Genomic DNA, 12,313 nt, shown 5'->3' on the forward strand with positions numbered 1-12,313 from the left:
AACTTTTGTATTTTAAGTGCAATTTGTGGACCCACTAAAAATTGATAAGAACTTTTTGCTAATATAAATGGACAATAATTCGTTGAAACACAAAACCAACCAAAAAAAAATTAATGTATCAAAATTTATTCCACGAATTATCCATAATTTTTGTTAACAAACTATTCTCATTATCACATTAGAACTGCCGCGAATTTCACTATTATAGTGGATAAAATTGATCCTCACAATAAAAGAATGATACATTGACAGACTGTATGGTTGAAAGGGTCCATATTGGGACCAATTTAAGATTCTTAAATTAAATATAGATTATAAACTATAACTCAAACCATAGGATATCTTAACAAACCCCAGAAATTTGAATACAAAGCCTATAATGGACTCAAATATCCCTATAAAATATTGGGCTCATTCTATATAACAAATAAAAAAAGATTTGAAAATTATCATTATCTTGATTTTTGTTCAAGATTGTTTTTATGTTTACCCACAAGAAATATAATCTACACTCAATTGCTTTTGTGTTGCCGGTTGACATTTATTTTTATAACATGCCGTCTATTAAAATGCTATTTGTGACGACAGTGAAGACGCTCTATATAGGAAATATTAAGTACTTAAATATCTTACGCAACTTTTGTTTTGCTGTAGAAGACTTAAATTTAACTCTTAAAGAACAGTAGTTTCCTGATAAATCATTAAAAACAAAAATAATCATATAAACAACTGCACTCAACAAGTCCAGTACTAAAAATAGACATTAAAGTACTTGTACCACTATTCTATAACAATTTATTGACCCTTCCCTGAAAGAGGGTGATCATTTTTTGAACCCGGAATACAATTTTATTAATATATTTGAGTGATATTAAAAGTACACTGTGGATGGGCATGCTTTATAATTTTTTTTAACCTTTTGAGGGTGATATGGAAGCTCCAAGAATTTTGCAAAAGGAATACTATATAAGCATCCTGCAAAAGGATATACAGTATCAGTATTTGAATAACCAATATTGTGTTACAATATCACAAATATTCATAGACAAAAATGGTTTCCACAGCTAAGGTAGTAATAGATTCTAAAGACATGAAAAGTATTTAACTTCTATATATATTAATAATAACATTTTATCGTTTCCCAGTTTATTTGCTTAATTGCATTGATTGGAACTGCCGTTGCTTTCGGCGACTCAAAAGTACGGGAAAGACGATCCCTGTTGAACACATTCCCTTTCAATGATGGAGCTCACAATGCAGATCATTCTGCTGAACATCACGAAGAACATGACCACACTGCAGCCCATGAATTACTTCCTGCTGCCTCATCTGAAAGTAGATTGGGTCGTCAAGGTGATGGAGATGATATCCCACTAGACATTGGATCTATTGCCGCTGCTGGTGAGCGTTGTATTGATAAGGTAGTCATGGTAGAAGAAACCGAATATGATGATCATATCGAATGTCACCACAGCTACTCCGAGAGATGTCACACCACCTATACCACCGACTTCGAACCCCAACAAGAAGAGGATTGCGAAGAAAACTTTAAGAAGGAATGTTTCATCGAATACAAGAAGGTTGCTGTTGATGAGACCGTCAAGTTCTGTCACACTCCCTTGGTCTGCGAAGGTGAAGGCCCTGAAGAATGTAAGACTGTCTACGAGTCCGAGTGCGAAACTAAGTACCACGAGCACGATGTTGAGGATGATGTTGTCAACTGTGAGACCATCCAAGAAGAGAAGTGCGAGGATGTCACCCAAGGTTACACCACTGAGCAAAAATGTACCAAATGGCCCAAACAAGTTTGTACCTCTGAAAAGAAGAACGTCAAGAAATACAGTCCCCAAACTGAATGTAAGAAGGTCCCCAGACAATTGTGCGGTCCCTCCGGCTGTGTTCCCCAACCCGGACCGGAAGAGTGCTTCGACAAGAAAGAAACCATCGTCCAAGAAGTCCCAGAGGAGTTTTGTAACTTGGAACCCCAAAAGTCCTGCAAACAAGTCACCAAGTTGGTCCCAACTCTTAACCCTGTTGAAGAATGTGTTGACGTACCCAAGGAAATCTGCTCCCGTTCCAGAAAGAACCCAAGAGTTGTCAAGAAGCCTGTTGTCAAGAAATGGTGTTACGTTCCTTCTGCTGCTTCTGGTTTGGCCGAATAAGATTATTTGTTATTTTAAAGAGTGGAATGACTAAGATATCATCCTACACTTACCCTCTCAGCTTAGGTCATTCAAACATGTCGACTTATTTATTTATTATTCTGTTAATTTATTCTTGGAAATCCATATTCAAATGAATATTTAAAATAAATAGAAAATAATTTATTTAATTAAGTGCTTTGTTTTTTTCTTATTCCAATATTGTAATGAGTGATCGTTGGTATCTAATGTTTCATAGAAGACATTTATCAATTTGTTTAAAAAAAACACACACAAATTTGAAAGTGTGGAATGATTTTACAAATGGATAATTCTGTTGAGATCGATGTTTAAAATTATATTTAATCCTTTCCTTTTGCTGAAACTTTACTATTTACGCCAGAGACGGGCAATTGTCATCATAAAGAGGGCCAAATGTTTTCTGCACTATCATTTGAAGCCCACATGACCATGTACTTCAAATAACTAGATATGACAGATGCTACAAATGATTCTCAATAAGAACACAAATTATATGTATTTATATCTGTAAGGTTATTGCACCAACTATTTTCTGTATATAAATGAATTTTTACATGTCTTGAATAAGCAACAAATATTAAGCATTGCTTGAAAAAATGTCTTGACCACTTATTCATCCGACGGTGGCTTCTTTACCTTTTCAAGTTCGAGTGTCATATCATAAGACGCTGTGATGGGTGACTCTTGACAGGAAGTGGCTTTTGTGAAAAAGTGTTGCTGTTAATATACTTTAAATTTGAGGTCTTCTACTACAGCGGCTCTTGAAGCTCCAGTGTACAAATCATATTTAATCTCATGCATGGTGTTCTAATGGCGAGATAAGTTTTAATCTTTTAGGACTGATAATGTATCCAAACAAACTAGACACATTGGTATCTCTTTGAAATTGGGGAAGAGGTATTCTTCTTCCCATTTTAGCTGAAAAGCGATTTCCTCGGTCAAGTTTTCTATTTTCTTCTTTTTTTCTAACATCTCTTTTTTTATGTTATTTCTCAATATAGCAAGCTCAAAATAAATAAAATATCAGTGTCATTACCTTACTCAAACTGGACTCAACTACACTAATCTAAACATTTAACTCGATAATTATAACTCAATCTAACTCTAGTTTCAACTGTTTATGGCTTCAAGGATCATAGAAACATTTGATGGCTAGTTTACAAATTGTGAAAAAATAGTTAACATATGTTATACTCACTTTTGGTGTGTTGCAGTCAAACCATTTCCAAATAATTGAACAAGCCACAAAGTGTTGTAACTTTCGATGGTGCATGAAAACAAAACAAAAACATAAGAAATTAAAACCAACTATATAAATAAAAAAGTTCACTTATGTCATAGAATAAAAAATGAAAGTGATGGATCATATGAAAACGCTCAATTCTACTTCTGTTTTTTATCCTTCTTTAACACAATAAATAAATATATGGCCTGTCAACACAAACGCAGACACTTTATCATCCAATTCTATACGTAAATCATTCTGCTTCATTCTTTAAAGGGGCTGCAGATTGCCATTTAAGTATCAATAATTCATCATCACAATTAACGAATAAGGAATTAATAAAGGTTAATTAATTAAAAGGCCATATTGGAGTTAATTTTAGCCTTATTAATTCATTGGATCTCATAAACTGATATCAAATTCTATTATAAATTTGAATAATAGGGCAGTAATTGATCGTTATATGTCTATTCAATAATGGGGTTTATTGTATTTACTATAATATAATATGATCGTTGTAAGTTTGTATGTCCCTGATAAAAGCACATAGGATATTTATTTCAAAAACATAGAATGATACATACTTTAGTTATAAAATAAATTATTTCAAAATGCTAAGTTACGTACCTTAAGTAGGCTATGTTTCATTTTAATCAAACCAGATTCCTGGGCTTTGGAGATTTCATAAAACAAGATCGATTCCTTGTGCCTCAAAGTTTATTTCAAGGTATGGGATATCGATTCGAAAATGCACTAAAACAATTAAAAGTCAAAAAAAAAAAAAAAAATATTGAAATAACGGAAAAAGGGAGAACGTATATTGAATACGAATTAAAAAAGGGATTTAGGAAAAGGATTAGCGAGTTAGTCTTAGTATGTGTGTTTGTTATGGTTGAAGGAGGAGCCTATTTCTAATTATTATGTTGTCTATCGACAAGTTTTACTAAGTTCTGAAGTTATTTAAAGGATTAATAAAATAATTGGAAAAAAAATATATAATACGGGTTCGTCCCAGTTAACATAATTATACAAATATAAAAATAATGAAGTAGGGATCTGTCAATTTAGTTGTTTTGTTCAAAATTGTTTTTGTATCATTGTAAATGTACTAAATTATAAAATTATTATATATGAATAGATTTGAATCTCTCTTCACTCTTTTTGTGAAGAGTTACCTTACATTTAGATGCCATTGTTAGTCCAATTTAGCCTACGACAATGCCTTTATTACCCCGATTACAGACGAATTATTATGTTCAATGCCTGCTTACCAGGTATGCACCTATGAAATGAGACTTTTAAAAAAAATGAACGTTTATTGTAAAAAATGGTTACAAATTTAATTTTCAAAGAACCTTAAGAGTAATCCCATTTATAAAAGATGTTCAATTCTTTAATCCAATGAAATTAAATTAATTAAATGAAAAGAATGGGATTTTTGATGTGACATATTATTACGGATCAATGTCTGTAATTATAATCCTTTGTTGAAGAAGGAACTTTGATTTCATGATAACTTATAAATATTAGATGTGGGTTTGTACAAACGTATTTACATTAACGGGGATTGTTAATTGTTGTTAATTTTTTCTTAATAGAGAAAGGTATAGTGATTATTTTTGACAGTCTGGTTCAGCTATCCTTTGTGCTTTCGTCATCTTGAGTGAACAAAAAGGCAGCGCATCTCAAATCTTCTAGATACTGAAGTTGAGGAGCCTGCTTTTCAAGGTGGGGTTCAAGGTGGCCTAGATGGACAATGCTGAAGAAGACCTTTCCAGAAAAGCAGGACGTGGAGAACACAATTTAAAAAGGGATTCGTAATTCCTGCCCACCTTGGAGAAGAAGATCAAGGAGGACCTAAACAAATCGAAGAGTCGTTTCTCCAACGGCTTCTCTGTGGTTTCTAGGACCATCAGGAGGGCTACTACGGGCTTGTTCTCATACACGAAACCCCCACACCACCTTCTGATAGAGGTAATAAAAGCCAGGAGGCTCAAGTGGCAAAGATATATTATCAAATTGGATTTGAGCCTGCTACACCTTGCAGTGTTGGGCTACAAAATTCCACACACAAATTTGAACACGATGAAGCCTGCCATAGTGGCTGCGTGCGACAACTTGTCTGAGGAGTTTGTCAATTACCCCTATAAGGCCTTCTGACGTGTAAAAACTGTAATTGTTGCTGAAGGTAATCATATTGAGAGACAAGTTTGAAAAGGCCTTTTCTCACAAGTTTTGTTTAAGCAATTAGTTTTTTAGGAGATTCAACATATTTTATCAAATTAATTGATTCATTTGCATTTTTTATCGAGTTTCAATCATAGATTGATTGATTGACTTATTTTTTTCTTTCAAATTTTTTCTCCTTCTAATTTATTGAGCAATCGTCATAATTTTTGTTACAAAGGTTTTAACAGCGGTTCGAGCCAACTGTTGAAGGAGTGTCATAATAAAATAACATAATGATTCATTAACCAACACTTAATCAATGAAACACGAGGCAAATAGTCAAACATGTTATCTTTTAAAATTGGTGTAATATGATTGGGAATCATAATTACGTACTTTTGTAGCGTTAGTCATCAATAAAAACAATTACACTATTTTTAAAAGCAAGGTAACTTTCAGTAATAAAATTTTCCATAAAGTATTTTGCCTACATAAATTATCTGTTGATTTTGGAGAGCTATTTTGTTATAGTTTTGAGGTAAGTTCATTTAAGTTTGATTAAACTCCCAGTTATTCAAATGTGTTCTTTCTAAAAACATGGACTTGAGTCCCACTAAAGTGGTAAAATATAACTTCTGAAATAGTTAAAATACTCAAGGCTCAACAATTAATTTCAGATGAGTCCCTTCAGACTCAAGTTTTGAAATATTTGTTATCACTATTGAGAGAAAAAAGATAAAAATTGGTTCTAAACTTTTTTAAATTTGCAAGTTTGGAAAATATGTAATAAGTAGTCAACATATTGCATAAATTTTATCAACGTATAAAACTATATAGTATCAACTAAAGTTCATGTTTTAATTCTGATTTTAATCCATAAGCATCCTATTATATATATATATAAATAAACATTTGCTTATACAGTAAAAAATAATGGCGTATAAACTGATAAAATACATCCCAGTTGACAAAAACTCAGTGATATGGTGGAGGGATAATTTAAATAAATTTTACAATGTTTCCAAGTTAGCTTGTCGATACCTTGCAACGACAAGTAGATCAGTATCAAGTAAAATATTTTTTTTGACAATCGGTTTTGTTTATTACCAGAAAATATAGACTCATCTTTTTGCAAAAAAAAAATAAAATATATAAATTTATGAATAATATTATTATACAACCTGTATATATTTTATATCAAACATTGGTTTTTTTAGAGAAGTTAAGGTTATTTGTGAGGAAAATAAAATAGTAAAGAATAAAATTTCAGAAAAAGTTGAAAAACTACATGAGTTATATATAAAAAAGAACAGCTTATAAAATGCTGTAATAAACCGCGTATCTGAAGGTGTACTTTGTTGTTACAGAACCGTCCTAGTCCTAATTAACATAATTAAAAAGGTTGTCCTGGCCATTAAAATTTTATACTTATCGATTGACTTAAGAAAGATGTATACGTACTTGCAAATTTTAGTTTATAAATAAAAGTCAACTTGTTTAACTGCAATTATGTAACAAACAAACCACTATTCAGAAAGCTATGATTCCATAAACCTCAAGTATTATTGTTTTGAAACGGTGAATACCAGATTTTTATACAAATTTATGAAATATTCTTCATAGCAACTATAATAAATAAAATTTGGTATTTGAAACAAAAAGCTGAATTGCAAAGTATCCTACATATAAAACAAAAGTTGTTTAGAATTATGAGTTACGTTTGTAAGTCTATGTTTCAAGCTGACCAGACCCTATTCCTGGGCTTTGGAGAGGAAGTTTGTTTTTTAAAAATTATAATTAAGTTTTTAAAATTAGATGTTTTTCATAAAACAAGAAGGATTCCCCGTGTCTCAAAGTTTTTTAATGGTATGGGCTGTCAATTCAAAAATGCACCAAAAAAAAAAAAAATCCAATAAACAAATTATTGTACAACGGAAAAAGGGAAAACGTATGTTAATTACGATTTATATTTACCAAATCATTGTTTTCATATGAGGAATTATATTTTGCATTTTCAAGAGTGTCAAAAATGGGTGCAAGTTTGAATATATTTACATTAAATGAACAGAAAACAATAACGACTGTTGTTTACCACAGAGTTTTACAATCTAAATTTAACTATTAAATAGTTATAGTAAATTGTTTTAGTTTAGAATTTGAACATAAACAAACTAAATATAAATATATCTTTTTTATTGGCCATCTTTAAGATAACATGTTATTGCTAGCACAAATTATAATAAAACTTTTATGAAATTAAGGCCATTCAGGAACCTCTAACTATTTTTTATTACGACTTAAAATTTGAAAATATTATCGTAAGACTAATTGAATCATTTTAAGACCCTTAGAGCTACTATTTTTTTTAAAGCACCATCTTAATACTCAAAGTAACCTCTGGAGTTTAGAAATGAAGGTATTTTATTTATTATTTGGAACAAGGCATATTGAATCCCCCTTCAATAGTAAAAATGAATGATTGGCTCCAAATAACACTCTCTAAAATAAAATTTGTAATTTTTCGATTAAACATGATTCTGGCATGTTTTCGATGACGCACTTCGTTTACAATACTGAAAAGTCATAAGTAAATTTTTTACATGTATGACATTTGAGCACAACAAACCATCAAACTTTTGACATACATTTTCAATAGGGTAGATAACGGGTTATAGAGTTTAAATTCTTTCTAAATTGATCACATCTCTATTTGTAAATTTAGAAGGAAAATATTAAATACAAATCCTGATATCCTGATACTAAAGATATTTTCTATATTTATCCATTGATATTTGATTTATAGGATAATTCATATGAAATGAATAATATGGACTTTTATAAGTAAGGGATTAATTTTTTTATTAAAATGTTAATAGGGTTTTCATGTGTTTGATGAATAACTTTTCACAAAAAAAAATTAAGCAGCCAAACCAGAAGCAGCAGATGGAATGTAGCACCATTTCTTGATAACAGGTTTTTGAACCTTTCTGGGATTCTTTTTGGAACGAGAGCAGACTTCTTTCGGTACATCAACACACTCATTAAAAGGTTTGAGACTGGGAACCAATTTAGTGACTTGTTTGCAGGACTTTTGGGGTTCCAAGTTACAATTTTCCTCTGGGACTTCTTGGACGATGGTTTCTTTCTTATCAAAGCACTCCTCTGGTCCGGGTTGGGGAACACAGCCGGAGGGACCGCACAATTGTCTGGGGACCTTCTTACAATCAGTTTGAGGACTGTATTTCTTAACGTTCTTCTTTTCAGAGGTACAGACTTGTTTGGGCCATTTGGTACATTTTTGCTCAGTGGTGTAACCTTGGGTGACATCCTCACACTTCTCCTCTTGGATGGTCTCACAGTTGACAACATCATCCTCAACATCGTGTTCGTGGTACTTGGTTTCACACTCGGATTCGTAGACAGTCTTACATTCTTCAGGTCCTTCACCTTCGCAAACCAAGGGAGTGTGACAGAACTTGACGGTCTCATCAACAGCAACCTTCTTGTATTCGATGAAACAACTCTTTTTGAAGTTTTCTTCGCACTCTTCCTCTTGTTGAGGTTCGAAGTCGGTGGTGTAGGTGGTGTGACATCTCACGGAGTAGCTATGGTGACATTCGATGTAGTCTTCGTATTCGGTTTCTTCTACAATGGTTACCTTGTCGATACAACGCTCTCCAGCAGCGGCAATGGCTTCAATGTCTGGTTGGACATGATAACCACTTCCATGACGGGCCAATCTCTCGTTAGAGGACGATGATTGTATATCATTGGTCGCAACGCTGGATACGATTAAAGCCAGTAAAAAAATGTACTGCAAAATGAAATAATAATATTAAAAATGCTGTTTGTATTGATTGTCACTTTCTGTAGATAATTACATTGAATTGAGAAGCCATTATGGGTCGAATTTAGCCTGTAAAAGGGTGTTTATTATCACACTGCTCCCAAAAACTGAGGAACTATCATGATCAACTTATGCTTATATATACTTATTTGAAATAATCCAAATATAAAATTAAATTATTAAAAAATATCACGGCGATTGAACTCACTCATTGGTTCATTAGCAAATTTAAAATACTCCAATGAATATGTACTATGTATGCACTCTATTAATGGCATGCATTTTACATCAAGGCTTGGTAAATTGAACTTTATGAGCAAGGTTATACCTAGTTCAAATTCAACTCTTATATCGGTTCCGGCTTAAGTTCTTTCATTTTAATCTTCTAGGTATCGGTTCCGGTTTTGATTGAGGTATCAGTTCGAACTAGAGAAGAGGGGGAGGGAGGCACACCCTTGTATTTACACTGATGAGTTAATAAAAGGAAGATGTCATTGAATTTCTTTTAGTTGTATGCTGTTACTTAGGCCTGATCAAATATTACTGAACATAGGGAACAATAGGGATGAGCAAACAAAAAAAAATCGCCGCTAGGTGGTGATATGGTCTGTAGGTTGTTGTTTAAAAAAATGACTTATGCATGGAAAACTGTTCACATCACCTTCTATGTAAGAAACATACGGAAATATTATTTCTTATTTAACAATATTATAACTCAGGGGTTTGTATTATTTTACCGCTAGATGGCACCAATCTATGTCGCTTTGCTTAAAAATTGTGGTGTACGCGCTCTTTTCACCCCAAGGCAAGTTCATCCTAAGACAAGTTTATCCCAAGACAAATCCCAAGCTAGTTCATAGTGAGGAAAGTTCATCCCGAAACAAGTTCATCGCAAAGCAAGTTCATCGCGAGAAAGTTAATCCCTCACAATGCATATATTTGGAAACTATCCTTATGAATAAAATCAACTATTATCAAGTATTTATTTATTTTTTTAATACAAAGATTTAATAGGGCAATAATATGATCATTATCTCAGCAAAGAAGTTCCTAATTCAAATAAGAACTTAAATTTCTTAAGCCTAACAAAAATTTTGCCAGATAGCCTTATGTATTTTTTAATTTCCTAAATTGACTATGGATACATTAATAATGTGGAGTACAGCGCATTCATTTTAATTTCCATTGGTAAAAAGAGCTGGTCAACTTTTCTCTAACCCTATAAATTAATATTAACAGACAACAATCATTCACATTATTACAAATATTTGGATGAGCTATTTAGTGATATATAGGTATATATATTAGACTCTACCATAATGACGAAAGTTTGGAATTTAGGATATTTTGTAGTTTGCTTTTTACTCTTTGAACAAGAAAATTACTTATGAATCGTCCAAAAAAAAAAAGGTCCTTGATGGACGTGTTTTGATTTGAAAATCTGTAAAATATCGTGAGAAAAAATGACTTTTTATATGCTTGTCCTTTAAAAATTAAGCATATGAGTCAGGATTCATATTTTTTTTTTTAATATAGTCTTGTAGATAAGAAGTATATCTTTAAACAATATTTGCTAAAATGGCTCTAATCTGCCTTACATTATTTGTTACATTATATGATAATAAATTTAAAAATATAATAACAATTTTTACGCCTAATTCAACATGAATGCTACTTCTATTAAGCACATCTATGATTGGAATGCCGCGACTGAGCCATTCATCACGGTGGTCCTTCTTCAAAGTAATTTGTGTCGTTTTTTCTCTTTAAGGCCTCAACTTCCCAAAATATCATGACATACACAAAAGTTGTGATTGGTAAAAAAGTATACTTTAATAAATTAATATATATCCCTTTTGGTCGAACCTTGACTATTGCCGTCAGTGCCGTGCAATGCTCACAAGAGTTAGACTTCGAAGGAGGAAGCATCTCTTAGATTTTCGAAAGGAAAACTGAAGTCCTTGGTTCAGTTTATCAATGGGCATTGTCTCCAACGCCGACACTATCACCTTATACACCGTGAAGTTAGTCCACTATGTCGTGAGTGGGGTTTAATTGATGAAGAACCACTTTATCCGGTTTATAAATGTCCTAAATTTATAATTGAGCGGACACAGCTTTTGAACAATATTCGATCTATTCTAGGACATTCCATGTCCAGCCTCTAAAGTTTCTTAATGAATACTTACGTCGGGCGCAGGCTGAATAATATACCATCCCTAGAACACGTTCAGAACGGACTGCAGTAGAAGACCTAACTGGCAAACACAAGTTAAAGTTAATTTTACATTACTGATTTTATGTATGTTTTTATAAATGTTTTAAATTAAATTAGTTCATATTTATTAAGTTATATACTAAATCTCACATTAAGTAGTTTTTAGATATGTAATTATTATAAAGTTAAGCAAATATTGTAATTTTAAACGAATATTCATTATTGTAAATGTTAATCATTATAATTTGCATCACACCCATTTTATTTGTGTTATAAAACTAAGCTACCCCTATAACAATTAAACAATTCATGTAGTATAATTTGAAGATTGACCATATTGTATAATCATTAGTCCTCTGGTTACCATTATATATAAACAAATTAAATCTCTCACATTTGTTATAAAGCATCTTTAATCCTCAAATTATTCTGCATAAATTGGTTATTTATTAAGATGGTTATTATATAGTATCATTGTTTAAAAATTAAAAAAGGAATTTAGGAAAAGGATTAGCGAGTTAGTCTTAGTATGTGTGTTTGTTATGGTTGAAGGAGGAACCTATTTCTAAATATTATGTTGTCTATCGACAAGTTTGACTAAGTTCTGAAGTTATTTAAAGAAATAACAAAATAATTGGAAAAAAAAAAAAATGTAATACGGATTGGTCCCA

The 12,313-nt window shown here is 31.9% G+C and overlaps 2 protein-coding genes across 2 annotated transcripts; one reads left to right on the top strand and one right to left on the bottom strand.

Moving 5' to 3' along the window:
* Positions 1 to 984: 984 nt before the first annotated feature.
* Positions 985 to 2,332, top strand: LOC121125217 (uncharacterized). Its single transcript, XM_040720358.2, has 2 exons — positions 985 to 1,069; positions 1,146 to 2,332. Exons 1-2 carry the CDS (start codon positions 1,052 to 1,054, stop codon positions 2,160 to 2,162), a joined length of 1,035 nt encoding a protein of 344 aa, XP_040576292.1. The 5' UTR covers positions 985 to 1,051; the 3' UTR covers positions 2,163 to 2,332.
* Positions 2,333 to 8,328: 5,996 nt separating this feature from the next.
* LOC121125485 (uncharacterized) lies at positions 8,329 to 9,514 on the bottom strand. The gene is made up of 2 exons (XM_040720677.2): positions 9,459 to 9,514; positions 8,329 to 9,391 (listed from the first exon to the last, which is right to left on the bottom strand). Exons 1-2 carry the CDS (start codon positions 9,474 to 9,476, stop codon positions 8,495 to 8,497), a joined length of 915 nt encoding a protein of 304 aa, XP_040576611.1. The 5' UTR covers positions 9,477 to 9,514; the 3' UTR covers positions 8,329 to 8,494.
* Between the last annotated feature and the right edge of the window lie 2,799 nt (positions 9,515 to 12,313).

The sequence above is a fragment of the Lepeophtheirus salmonis genome, chromosome 10 (genome assembly GCF_016086655.4).
Source record: "Lepeophtheirus salmonis chromosome 10, UVic_Lsal_1.4, whole genome shotgun sequence".
NCBI classification, from domain to species: Eukaryota; Metazoa; Arthropoda; class Copepoda; order Siphonostomatoida; family Caligidae; genus Lepeophtheirus; species Lepeophtheirus salmonis.